This window comes from Danaus plexippus, chromosome 20 (genome assembly GCF_018135715.1).
Source record: "Danaus plexippus chromosome 20, MEX_DaPlex, whole genome shotgun sequence".
Classification (NCBI taxonomy): domain Eukaryota; kingdom Metazoa; phylum Arthropoda; class Insecta; order Lepidoptera; family Nymphalidae; genus Danaus; species Danaus plexippus.
In genome coordinates this window covers 1,848,914-1,863,381 of record NC_083550.1, presented here as the reverse complement: position 1 = coordinate 1,863,381, position 14,468 = coordinate 1,848,914, and the positions used below count along the sequence as shown (strand labels likewise).

Below are 14,468 nucleotides of genomic sequence, written 5' to 3'. Positions count from 1 at the left end.
AATTATTAAAAAGATAAAGTTGTCTTATAAAGCCAATACTATTAACTAGAACAAACTCGTTATTATCTTAAATCAAAACACCTTAAATAAGTTAAATTCAATTACAAAGACAAATCACGTCGACAAAATACTTTCCCGCGTAAAAGTGAGCAAACCAGATGTCATCGCTTTAACGTCACTTCAGGTGCGTTCGGGAATTTTATGGTTCGGTTCAAATTAAATGTGTGTTCTCTAAATATATAATACCTGCTAAGATATACCGAGTTCAGGGAAATAAAATAAATAATAAGAAAAATTAATAAAATAATTCAAAAACAAAATAAAACTATTATAATACAAAATATCATTTTATTTATTGTTTACATCTTAACAAATACGAATTCACAAAATTTGATCCAATGTCCAATTCTCTATATAAAATACTTTAAGCCGAATATTCCTCGTTAAAACATATAATTTAAATTAAAAATGTTATCATTTAAATATTTCATGTATGTATGTATGCATATTTACACTAATAATTTTTATACATTTTCTGTACAAACTTCGTACAATAATACTATGGAATAAAAAAAAAAACATATTTTGTACATATTATTATAAAAATTCTTCTCCTAAAATATTTATATTTTCAGAATGTGTCTAGAAAATATATTTCATTTGTAAGTTCAGATCTCGCCAACAGACAATGTCTTACATTAATCCACACTATATTATATTAATCAGAGTCAGTATTTTCTTCTGTTCGGGTAATATTTTCCACTTCTTCTATTGACTGCCTGAAAATAATAATGATTTAAGTATTTTTTATTATAAAATTATTGCTTTATTAGTATATATCAATACATTAGTGCATTCAATCAGTACATTGGCATTCATTGGGTAATAAATTTTAAAATTAATCATAGATATGAGATTATCATGCAGTGATTCTTTATTCAGTAACAGAAACATGGAGATATATTAGTAAAATTCATCAATCACACATTCAATGAACTGCGACAATAATGAGACACTACACAAATCACAGGCGATGCAACCACTAACATTATATTTATATATTCTGTTAAACCAATATTATATAAAAATAACTGAACTTATATTTAAATGCACCTGCATGACATGTGAGATGGTCTAATATTTTTTTTAAACCAACACATAATATATACAAACATACACATATAATATATGTACTTATAAGTTTCAACCAGACCCCTGTAAAGCGTGTTATCACGGTGGAGGTGCTAATGGTACTAGGAGCGGCTCGCGGGCCCTGCGTCTCCTGGTTACTGGTCTGGGAGGCCTACAGGTCCTTAGGCGAGGCCGGCCCGGGCCGCGGCGACCCCGATCACATGATGGGGGCTCCAAGGCTTCTAAAGGAGCGTCGGATTCCAGCAGTGCAGCGCCTGATGAATGAACATAGCAACGTATTATATTCGAGTTCCCTAAACGGTTAAACATTATTTGATCTGTTCCTTGCTTATGTATTTGGAGTTTCTAATAAATGGCCGTACAATATTTTGACTTCAAAAATATATATGTATCGTATAATTATGAATTATTTTATTAATTTATATTATTATTTTATTAATTCCTATTGAGCAAAATATTCTTTGATTCTAATAATGATATAAGAAAACAATTAGAATTTTAATTGTCTTTTGAATTAAAATATACAAACTACACAGTTAAAGTGTAAGCAGAGAATTGAGTACAAACAGATGTATCTTCAGAATATTATATCCCAGTTACTTTATCTATGGCTTAGTTGGTCCAGCAACAGAAACTTATACCCCGAACGTTGTGAGTTCGAATCCAGCTCGTTAATTTAATTTCTTATTTATATTAAATTCTTTTCTTGTACATTGAGTTTTGTTTCATTATGTATATTATATATACCAGCGGCGACGGCTTGAGCGTTATCAGCGGGAGGGTCCGGTCTTCTGTCCCGGGGCACGTGCCGGGAGCCACGCGGTCGCCCGCGCCGGGAACCCGCGCGCCGGCAACGAGACGACCAACTACCCCGGACCGGAGGGGAATACGCTGAAAGAAGATTACATTACCAATACTGTTGAAGACTGTTTTGTTTTGCTTGAGATTTAATAATAAATTAACTAAATGCGCATTGGAATTAAATGGTTATGGTGTACGTTTATGGGAAATTATACAAAAGCCTAGGGCAGCAACCAAAGGGTAAGTACATGCAAAAATTTTAAAAATTTGATCAAATTTGTTTCCAGCTCTCAAAGAAATACTTAAGGTAGATCTGTTTTTAGAAATTACTTCTTGAAATCTACTTTTCATATATCAACTTTAGATTATATATAATGCTAGTACATACGTAGCGGATGTGCGTCATCCATAACGAGGGTGTCGCTGTCATCGTCGACCTGTAACGGACTTCCGGGCTCCGAACACGACTCACGAGGACGCTTCGACTCCACGGATGATGGCTGAAACATATAAGTCTTACATCACAAATTAACTCAAATTAAAAATTATTAGCCAATTAATTAATATTATATAAATCATTTTTTTATTATAACTGCACAAATACGTAGAATTAATTGCTATTTGCTAATAATTTAAGTCTTATTTCAAGTAAGAGAAATCTAACATTATTTTGTTTATAGTTTTAAAATAATCATTTTTTTTACCACTGGCAACACTCCCATCTTCCTTTTGCGTTCCTTTTCTTCGTTTTTCTTTTCCTCGGATTTCTGACGATCTATAAATAGAATATAAATAATGCTCACAAGTTAATACAAAGATGTATGAATACTAACAACGCACTTAACTTTATTTCAGTAGAATACGTACATTTCAATTCAATCTCCTCATCGTCCAATAGAAGCGACACGACTTCCTTCGGCTTCAACGTGTCCGGTTTGAAGTTACCACCGCTGATCACCATCCTTTGAATCTATTAAGACAAAAATATCTTTGTAACATCACGTCATTCATTTCTCACTTATAAGAACATCTTTATATGATTTAAAAAATCATTTTGCTAATTTTATTTCTAGCTTATAAAAATATTTTAAACATTAAAGTTATGTTCAGGTTATAGTCAGATTAAAATAAAAATACAATATGAAAAATAAAAAATGTTGGCGCGAGCAGGATTCGAACCCGCAAGCTTCGATTTTCTATTCCAATAGTTTTGTCGACTGAGCTATTGTGTTCTAACCAAAAAAGATGTTTTAAGATTTCCATTTGCTTAATTAGATTTATTCAAAAATTAAACCCTCAGTAATTAAAACCTTAGTTTAAAGCTATTAAAATATCTCCAATAATATAATATCACCTCACTCTTCTCCCTAGCTCGTTGCATGATTCTCTCTTCGATAGTCCCTTTACATATAAGTCTGTATACAGTGACCTGTTTAGTCTGACCCAGTCTGTGAGCCCGGTCCATAGCTTGTTGGTCCACCGTTGGATTCCAATCAGAATCGTAGAATATGACCTGTATTGTAATTAATCAGGATTTATTTAGATGTGAACCTCAAATCAGAATAATAATGTAAAATAAAATATATATATAAGATTTAAAAAAAAAAAAAAAAGAAAATTTATAGTAAAACAATACTTACAGTATCGGCAGCTGTTAGATTTATACCGAGACCGCCGGCGCGAGTCGAGAGCAGGAACACGAATATATCTGCGCGAGCCTGGAATCATATTATACAGAATATATTACATAATTCCTGTTGTTATGAAGATATAGCTTTGTATATTTTAAAAAACGAAATTTGAAATTTATAATTATTCATAAATGGAATGCTTCTACATAAATACACTATTAAGTTTAGTGCACAATTTAATGAAATAAAACGTATATATGTATATATATATTCGAATTATGAATATATCTAGTTTTTAATTTAATTTTTCAAATAAAAAAAAAATTAAAGAATATTATAGTTTCCAAAACTATTAAAAGAAAAAAATCACTATAGTAGAGTAAAATTTTATATATTACCTGAAAATCAGCGACCATGTCGCGTCTTGCAGATATTTTGCTAGACCCGTCCAACCTCATGTATTTGTGTTTCCTGTGCCACATATATTCCTAAAACAAGCACATTTCAGTGTTACAAAATCTCATTAATATTACAGTAATTATTCATAATGATTAATACCTCTAGCAAGTCAATCATTTTCGTCATCTGACTGTATATAAGGACTCGATGTCCGCTCTCCTTCAGTCTTTTCAATAACGAGTCTAGTACTGTCAGTTTACCCGCGTCGCTAACTAACTGGTTTTTATCTGAAACAATATTATGAGAAAATTATAAATAATGTTGTGAATCTGTTTAAATACTATTTTTAATAATATTGATATTGTTACTTTAATATTGAGCAAAATAAAAAACTGGATTAAAATTCATTGAACTAGTAGGCAATTACTTAGGCACCGGAGATAATGGGCTCAGAAAAAAAATATATATATACAATCAGTAGTAAATAAATACATTCGTTCATAAAATACGACGAACAGTTTTGCCAACCTTTGAGAATCTGAAGGTAGAACAAATATCTAACCCATGTGCGATACTGAGCTTTGCAGTCTTAATTAAGTACAAAATACACTCATACTATAAGCCATTTGACTTATAGTATGAGTGTATATAAAATGAGGAAGTACTGTACTGTATATATATATGGTAGTCATCTACAATACAATGTAGATATAGACAGACACAATATGTATATGACCAGTTCTTCCATGCCTTTAACATTTTTCTCCAAATTAATTTATTCACTCAATAACACTGAATGTATACTCCATGTTCCTCTATCTCAATCTCTCTCGTACCAGGTACTTGTAGCTCCGCCCATCCCCGCGGTGGGCGGGCGGCGTCCACCAGTCGTCGTAGTAGCGCCGCTCCCTCGTCATTTTCTCCTCTCCGATGTCTCTCTTGGGAGTGCGCCCAGCTACGACTGCTGGCGAACGCTTCGCGACAATGCGCACTCGCCTGGAATGCATTTATTATCATATAAAGCACATATAATATAACGAAATTTTATATTATGTTATCAAGCAAAGTAATATAATAAAACGAAACGAAGAATAAATTAAAATTTAATGCTTTCTCGTCTAACCTTTATTAATATTATTAGTGTAACCATGTTGCCCTTAAAAATAACATTTAAAAATACTCAAAATTATATTTCAAATAGTTCTAGCACTAATGCTTGTGCCCTTCTTCAGTATGCGGTACCTATGCACACGGGATATTTGGAGACGAATAACTCTTCGGATAACTAATTGTAAGATAGAATCTGTGTTATTTGGTACTATGGACCGTATATTTTACATCAGTTACCTTCTGCTGTGCGGTACACAGGAAGGCCGGAATGTGGGTCTGAAGGTGCTCCATAACGCGGGGCGCACGCTCCGTGTGAGGGAACTCCACCGCCTCCGCCGCGCGGGGCTCCACAGGGACCACACCGCCTTCCTCCGTCTTGATCTCGCTCAGCATTTCCGGCTGAAATTCATAATAAAACAATTATATTTATATGTTGATAATGAATTAAGAAATACAAGTTTTTAGATATTAGAAAGGATACGTGAGTAAGCGATTTGGAAAGAGGATATTTATTCGCCATTATGTTTGAATATGTACATGGTTTTCTCAAAAACTACGGATCCCAACTTGACCGTGTTTTGTTTATTTCTATCAAAAGACAGTTATATAAGAAACATGTGGCACTAATGAAAATCTCTGAATATAAATAACGATACTTCTCGTCCAACGCGAATGAAACATAGCATAGAATAAAAAAATATATACTTTGTTTGACGACATTGATTAATTATTAATATATAGATAAAAAAAAATACAAAATTATTCTGGAATTAGAAAATATAGAGTTCCAAAACATATGGAAATCTATTATTTTGGAGGTCGAAAACCTTATTTCTGTATTATCTCATTGAAATTTATTAATAAAAATATCATTATATGCTCCACCTGCGCCTCACACTTCATATTCCTCGTCCGTAGCCCTCGGTGTTCGACAGTTTCAGGCATGTAATGTATGGTTTGCTCGGTGTGAATGTAAAACGGACCTCCTGAAATTAAAACAATTAAAAAACGACTCAAACAAATTAAACCTTAATAATATATAGGCAATAAGAGTGTATGATGCTACCTTCTCCCCATAGAGGATCAGTGAATAGAAATTCCCTCCATAACAAAGAGTCCTCTTTCCTTCTCTTGAGTGTATCTCCATTCGGACTGATTAGTAATAAGTGTTTTAAATGAACTCTGTCAAAATAGTCGCCGAAATCTTCTGTGCACTGTTCTTCTTTAACACCAGCCTCTTCTATCCGCCTCCACCAGAACTGTCTGTGGCGAAGCTTTTCGTATTTATCTAAACATTCTTCTATATGTAACATCCTGAAAAATATATAATTTAATATTTATATACAGAGAATAAAATGTGTATATATCTAGATGATGCTAGATAATAATATGTATTTCAGTAAAATTGTTTGTATTGTAAACTTTAGGAGGTTTAAAATGAACTTATTTAATAAACATACACATATTCAATTATTTAAAAAAAAAATTATGTATAACAATTTATTGTCTGTGAATATTTTTTCTAAGATCTTTCTCTACACAGACATTTTGTATAAGCTTATACAATACATATATGTATGAATATTGATTTTTCAACAACTCACGTATACAGCCATCCACACAGCATAATCCTATACATGTCCATGGGAGATAAATCCATGAACCTCATGAAGCTGAAGCTCTCTGTGTTGTGATGAACGTACTCGGGGCTGAGGACACTCAACTTGTTGTATAGCAGATGTCGCTTGGACGGTATGGACCTCACTAGGATACATTCTTCAGCTAATAACTTTGGTAAATGATAATCGTCGACTTGCATGGCAAAAGGCGACCTGACATCCCTTCTCTCAAAAAGTTCCGGATGATTGCATACCTGTAACGTTGTTTATTGATAATGTATATAGAGTATTATGTATAAATTTTAATTATATATTATTTAAAGTTGGTTATTTCGTTCTATGCATGGTTATATAGTTGTTTCAGTTACAAATATTCGGTACATTTGTGTGAAATGATAGCATGATATAATTTAAAACTACATTTTCACTTCAACTCGCAAAAACTTTGATTTTTTTTGTGAGACGTCTGATTTAGTCTCGTCAGGATGACAACGGAATATCGTATGTTCTTAAAAACAAATAAAATTAACAAAAACTGATACAATAATTTCATCTTTGTTACGAGTACACTCGAAATCAAAATTCAAAATATCTTTATCTAATTTAAATCTAAGTTCGCAGACAGCTGATATATATATATATTTCCCATATATATTAATCTAGCCTTTCTTTCCAATCTAAATCTCTACCCTATAGGACGGCAATTACTCATATGTTACTATAAAACACTAGTTTATCAGTTTACATGTAACAAACATACAAACATATCCTTACAACATAACACACAGATATAATAAGAAATGATCTGACCTTTCTAAATTGCATAACCAAATTCATAAGATTCGAGGTGAAATTCTTATCTACACTATGACCCGACTCTCCTCCGACAGAGTAATGTAATAATTCTTCTATTTTAATTTTTTTCTTTAGAGCTGAAATAACAACAGATCTATGAAAATATATTTTTTAATATACTTCGTTTTATTCATTATAATGTATATTACCTATATACAATAATTTCTGTCTTATAGTCAGAGGGCAGTGTACCATAATCTCAATTTTATCAGACAATTCATTCTCAACGTCCTTCTTTATCCGACGCAACATAAATGGTTTTAAAATCATGTGCAGTCGTGATAGATGTTCTGAAAAAAAAAAAGTCATATCATTGTATCGTTTTTACAAATTACAAAGAAATTAAAGACCAAGTGATTTTTGCTGATCATAGTTCAATTTCTCATAAGTGACAACACTTAACTAGACCTGACCTTGTATATCATAGTAATGCCAAGATTGTTACAAAAATATTTTTTCAGGGAGTTGACTTGTCACATAAGGGTAAGCGCTTTTTACTTGATGCATGTACCAAAATATTTTTTGTCTATATAACACAAAGCTGTTTGATGGAATTAATCGCTGTTAACGCTGGACCGATTTTGATATAACTTTTAATTGAAGCTGACTGACGTAATAAGAAGTAATTAAGGCTACTTTTATATTGAAAATTTCAATAAACTTTTATTATAATAAAAGAGTAAAAAATAAATATCCCGGAACGGGGATAGGGAGATCCACAGATAATTATTAAAATGATTACTAAACTTACTTTCATCTATGGTAGTTTTATTCTCTGCATGACTCTCAATGTCCTTTGAAAACCACTCGTTGAACTCATCGTGCGAGTCGAACAACGTAGGCATTATAAAATGTAGTAACGCCCAAAGTTCCGCCATACTGTTCTGTATTGGTGTACCTGATATATATAGAATGATTACTTCACTGCCTTTCGTTATTTTAATTTTAGCTATACTTATATACTATTACGTTAAAATAAATTTCATTTTGTTGATAGCGGGCAACTAAAAAAATATTGAATTATTTGATATTGTATAAAGAGTTTAATACTAATATAATCATAATTTTTCTATTGATTGTTTAATATAATTTTTTTTTTGATCAATTTCAAATATTTAACTTATATACTGCTGTATGGAACATTAAATTACTCAAATACAAGTGACAGACAATTATCAAAGAAACAAAAATACAGAGTCACAGATAGTAAATATTTTTTGCATACACAAAAAAAAAATCACATTTTGGATAAATTAAAAAAAAATTACATACCCGATAGCAATAACCTATTCCTGCAACTGAAACCTAGCAGCAGCTTCCACCTCATGCTGGCTGAGCTCTTGATGGCCTGAGCCTCATCCAATATCATGTACTGCCAGGACACTCTGTTCAGATACTTCAAATCCGATACAACGATCTGGTATGACGTCACCACCACGTGGAAAGCAGCCTGCGGTGTGTGCAGGTCTTTACGTTCCCAGAACTGACGTAAGATCTTTCTCTCACTCGGACTGCCCCAGTATGGAACCTGAATAGAAGAATAAATTTACCAATCTAACAGTGATGGAAGAATATTAGCCAAGCTTATTACACTAACTGTGCTCCACGGTTTCACTCGAAAATAAAACTAATACTACGGCTGTAATGTAATTTATAATTTTATTCAGAATCAGTTAGAAACTATTTTTGTGCACTAATTGTGTTCCGCGGTTTCACACATAAAAACAGTTCGATTACATATTTTATATTACTGTTGTAGCATCATGTAGAAAGAAATCTAATGCCTTTTTGGTTATTTAATAATGTCCCGTTCTTACAACTTTGAAATCCGGAACGAATCTCTGCATCTCCTGTTGCCAGTTGTGTAATGTTGATGCGGGCGACACGACGAGGAACGGCCCCCACACGCCTAGCCTCTCAGCCACGTGACATAGAAACGCTATGCATTGGACAGTTTTACCGAGACCCATTTCATCCGCTAATATACCACTTATACCCTGAAAATAAGCAACAGGCTTATTTACTACAATTAAATTTATTTACGTTTTTAATTTATGAATTGCACAAATTTTTATTAAATAATTTCCATTTCAAATCATTCTACAAAATTAATTCTAGAAACCCATTCACATAATTTTAGTAATGGTATCACAAGTTTACAGTGCTTAGATAATACTAAGTACGTGTAGTTGTTAATTAAAAACTGAAAACTCTCTGTATTTAGTTTGACGAAGCAAACTTATACTAATGGTAATATGAAACGAATCTAAACTTATTTTAATCGATCATATATACATAATACATGTGGAGGGACATATGGGTCGAGGTAGAGCTAAGAAAAGATGGATGGATTGAATGAAGAGTGACAGGAGTAAAGAGGTGACCGTTAAGACGACGGCTGATAGGCAAGAATAGAAGAGAAGAATATGTTGTGTGGACCCCACATAGAGTGGGACCAGGGCAGGGGAAAGAAAATATAAACATACACACCTGGTCATATAAGTTAGCAAGCCAGTTCATTCCTTTCAGCTGGTATCCTTTCAACGTGCCCCTGAATATTTCTGGTTGATCGTGATCCCTCCGTCTCTCTTTCTCGTCTGTTCCCTCCGGGGCGGAGGTTCGAGCCCTCTCTGCTTGAAACGCCTCGCGAGCGTTCCGCGACGCCAACTCTTTCATGGCCTCACTGCAAATTTTTTGTTTTTTTGTTCAGCACAGATGTTTTTATACGGTTGGTAATGAATTCATATACAGTATATTAAGGTACAAAACAATTAGAACGTTTTAGTTTGAAATGTATCAATGTTATAAGCGTATTATTGTATTTTTTCCGTTAAACTGTATACAAATTATTTCTAATTAGAACGTTATTCATTAAAGTGACAAATCATAAATATTGTTATATTTTTATTTGGAAAAAAAAATTGCACAAGATTACATGTTGATAGTATGAGATTGTAGTCATTCCTACCTATCATAATTATCTATGGCCGAGAGCCTCGGATCTCTGTCCTCGTCCAACTGCATCAATATCCGGTCGGTGTCGTCATCCACGTCTTCCGTCGCGTTCAACTTCCGCTGCATGAAGTGAGCGTACAGTTCTGTCTGTGTGATCAGGAAGTTAAGTTTGCGACGTTGTCGTTTCGCTTCCATCAGCTCCACATCCATCTGAAATGATAGGCATAAGTGTATTTATATACTTAAGATAGATTCTAAGTGGAAAGGAAATCTTTTAATATTCCATTATATAAAAAAATACATCCTCTTTGCTCATTATGTATATATATATGGATTTACAAGTCGTCGGTTATAGTCCAAAACCGCGTAGCTGGCCTTGGATAACGCCTCATATCTGCATCACAAGCAGATTGACAGAGGAATTTTTTAAACGTAATAATTCTCTATATGTAATGACTTTTAAGGTATTTTTTTTAGTGAGTAATTATTGATGTGTTTAATTTAGTACTAAGTGTAAAAAAATGTTCTTTTCCCGACGCTGTGTATGTATGTTAATATTCCTTACCTTTCTCTGTTCCTCCGCCTCTCTCTCCAGCCTCCTCCTGGTCTCTCTCTCAGCTCGGTCATACCTCCTCCAGTAAGCCTGCATCTCCCGACTTAGACGCTTACACCGCCATACCGTCTCCTTCATATTCTTCTGGGACTATAAATATTAAAACTTATTGAAAATATATAGATATAATATAAGCTATAATAAATCTAACCGAGATTTGGGATTGTGAATCCCGGAATCGTTTTACAATGTCATCGGTCAGGTATGTAACATGTGGTCATATAACTCACCATATCCTAATATTTAATTGTTAATGTAAGATAAAAATTTGTATTGTATCTATTTGTAACTAGTTTATAAATACATACTTAAGTATATTACTTGATTAGTTGTTGTGATATGGAGACGCATTCTGGTTGTCATGTAGTAATTGTTCATATCAATGTGTTGAACATAAAACCAATGGAACACAGACACATTTTCATAGCGATGTATATATTTAATTTATAATTTGATAATTTAAAATATAGTATTACCAAATTCATTGACACAAGCCGTATCTCTAAGCTCCGGAATGAACTGCAACTAAATATTTATTAGGTTTCAAATCCAAACCCAGCTTGTGCAGATACATGTTATATTCTGTGTTTACTAATTAAAATGTTAATTTAAGTATAAGCTCAACAATTCTCTAATAATATAATTATAACATACTTGCATTGCAACATGCCTCCAATGCTTGCAGCACAGTGTAGCCAGTCTTTTCCTTTGCAGCATGAGTTCCCTGTGTGTCGCGGTCCTTGATCTCTGAACTTTCCCGAGCTCCTTTTTAACTAAAAGCTGCCAGTGTCGCCTCCGTCTAGCCGTTAAGGCTTCTGGGCTTTTCAAGGATGATAACTTTTTGCGACCTCTGGAACGAAATATATGCCGACAATAAAAAAAAACTTACATAACGATTTTATTTTTTAGTCTCTAAAAGATTGCAAAGAATAAGTATGTATACAGAAATTTTTTACTCAACATTGTAGCTTCACGTAACATTATATACATCCAATAAGAAATTTCCTTTAAGATTCAACAAAATCTCTAATTTACTTTATAATAAAATATTCAAGAGATTAGTTCATTTTCAGATATTTTATTACTTATATAATATAAAATAATAAGTTATTATTCCCTAATACACAATTATATCATGTATTATCCCACTAATATTATAAATGCCAAGGGAACGCTGTCTGTCTTTCTGTCTGCTACCTTTCTAGGCCTAAGACACCATACCGATTTTGATGAAGCTTGGTAAAAAAATATTGATGAAACCCTGGAGAAGGACATGGGCCTTTTATCCCGATCCCTAAACTACACCAGTGGAACCATGAAGTGCAGTTGGGATTCAATGGCCATAATGGCTGAGAATAATGTCCATGTGGACCGAGGCCTGAGCATAATCTAGTAGTATATATAACAGAACACACACCTGGGTCCAGGTTTCTCTGATATGGTAAATTCATCTGTATCATTTTCCTCTTTGAGATTACGAAGTTGTTCCTCCCAATCAACGCCATCTGGCTGAAATAGTGCAAACATTAATCATTACTATGATAGCAGTTTATATTTTGTGACTAAATTGACATTAACATGATTTGTTTCTTTTAAATATTTAGATCATCTCCATTTTCAACATTGTACTATGTATATAAAGTAAAAAAAATGGAATAACTGAATAGCTAATAAGAATTATTTTTTTGTAACCCTTACAGCATCGCTACCGTCAGTACGGCCCTCTTTGGCGCGGCCGCGCCTGTTTCGTTGGAGGCCCCTAGAGGAGCCCCGCTCGGCCGGTCGGCCACGGCGCCCTCGTGCGGGGGGCAAAGGCCTACTGATCCTCCGCTCAGGATAACGGTCGATAGTAGATAATAACCCCGCACCATAGTACATGTAGCGGGAGTTCTATTGAATTAATCCTTTATTTATTATATATATTTAATCTGTGGTAATTCATACCTCTACCATAATAGTCATAATTTTAAAGCTTTATGAGGACCAAATACAGAATTACTGACATTACCATATAAATAAACTCTAACTATTTCATCAGATCAATCAAATACATAGTTTTCACAATATATACAAAAAAAAGTTTAGCACATATATCACAGATTACAAATTTAACAGTCTTATTTACTCATTAACTCACCCCCGAATCCTTATAGTAACTCTTTGCATATTTATTATGAAAATATCTCTCTTTAAGTAACAGTTTTATCCTTCTTTCCTTAGCAGCTGGTGTATCATCTTCACTACTTGATTCCGATTCCGATGACAGCAGGACATCTCTTAACCATTGCCTCTCCTCGCCCACAGATGACAAATTATATAGTCTTAATTGATCGCTTTGCCTCTCTTAAATAAAACAATAATCTTAGTATTTTTATTTAAAAACATGTTGTCGCCATTTGTCAAAATGTCCTTTATATGGAATATCTGTTAGTGTTATGAAATCAACACATACTTCAATGATAGTATACAAATATCTTTATATAAATCATTGGGTTACCTTGTATTATTGTCAAGAGATATATAAGTTTTAATTTAATAATAGGTATCTATTTAACTGTATAAAAACTTTATATAACTTATATAAATTACCTTGTCTTGTAGTTACAACACCATGCATGTCCTTATCACCTTTGGACATTTCATTTGCCATAGACTTGCCATCTGAATCTTCTTCACTGTCAGAGTCCCCATCAGAATTCAGTATCCCTTCCACTTGATTTACGAAGGGTCTTATGTCTAGAGCTGCCTCTAGTCTTTGAATGTGTATAGGTCTTGCAACTTCATGACGCTTTAACGCCGTTTTTCCCACTAAAGACTTTTCAGACATTGCAACTACAAAAACAAATGAAGTATGATCTACCTCAAGTTTCATAACCAAAATATTAACCATTTACTTACAATACCACATTGAAAAAACAAAGTTATCATTTATATTGGCACACACCCGAAAGATCTCATACAGAACTTGGAATATAATCATATACCAATAGGTCTGGCAAGGGTAATATAGAAAATTGTACTTACGGCAAACGTAATATTCTCCAGGTTGATTATACCTCAATTATTTTACACAAAATTCCATTACATTCACAAAATGGCGAACGAGAATATACGACAATACGCTGTCAATGTCGCCGCCCCAGCGGCGCACATATCTGCTCATTTCGTATTTGAGATCGAAAAAACACGAACCCGCCATAATAATTCGAAAACTTTTGTATCTTTAAATATATCCTTTTTTTGTCCAATCATGAAACACATCTAAAAATATGACTCAATGTCAACGAATAGTACAAATCATAAAGTGATAAACGACCAATCACGTAAGAAATT

The 14,468-nt window shown here is 33.3% G+C and overlaps 1 protein-coding gene across 2 annotated transcripts; it reads right to left on the bottom strand.

The window, feature by feature from the left end:
- Positions 1–334: 334 nt before the first annotated feature.
- On the bottom strand, positions 335–14,343 carry LOC116773838 (chromatin-remodeling ATPase INO80). Of its 2 annotated transcripts, none has more exons than XM_032666360.2 (29): positions 14,160–14,343; positions 13,725–13,967; positions 13,273–13,478; positions 12,834–13,025; positions 12,553–12,644; positions 11,790–11,985; positions 11,088–11,225; positions 10,536–10,732; positions 10,058–10,250; positions 9,385–9,564; positions 8,840–9,095; positions 8,319–8,465; positions 7,717–7,857; positions 7,523–7,644; positions 6,698–6,966; positions 6,160–6,407; positions 5,979–6,079; positions 5,331–5,492; positions 4,820–4,979; positions 4,143–4,270; positions 3,983–4,072; positions 3,594–3,671; positions 3,308–3,466; positions 2,821–2,923; positions 2,658–2,728; positions 2,342–2,453; positions 1,900–2,043; positions 1,195–1,406; positions 335–779 (listed from the first exon to the last, which is right to left on the bottom strand). In XM_032666360.2, exons 2-28 carry the CDS (start codon positions 13,960–13,962, stop codon positions 1,231–1,233), a joined length of 4,299 nt encoding a protein of 1,432 aa, XP_032522251.2. In that variant the 5' UTR covers positions 13,963–13,967; positions 14,160–14,343; the 3' UTR covers positions 335–779; positions 1,195–1,230. The 2 variants fall into 2 exon arrangements, with proteins under 2 accessions (XP_032522251.2, XP_032522252.2); XM_032666361.2 differs by having other exon boundaries at positions 1,214–1,406.
- Between the last annotated feature and the right edge of the window lie 125 nt (positions 14,344–14,468).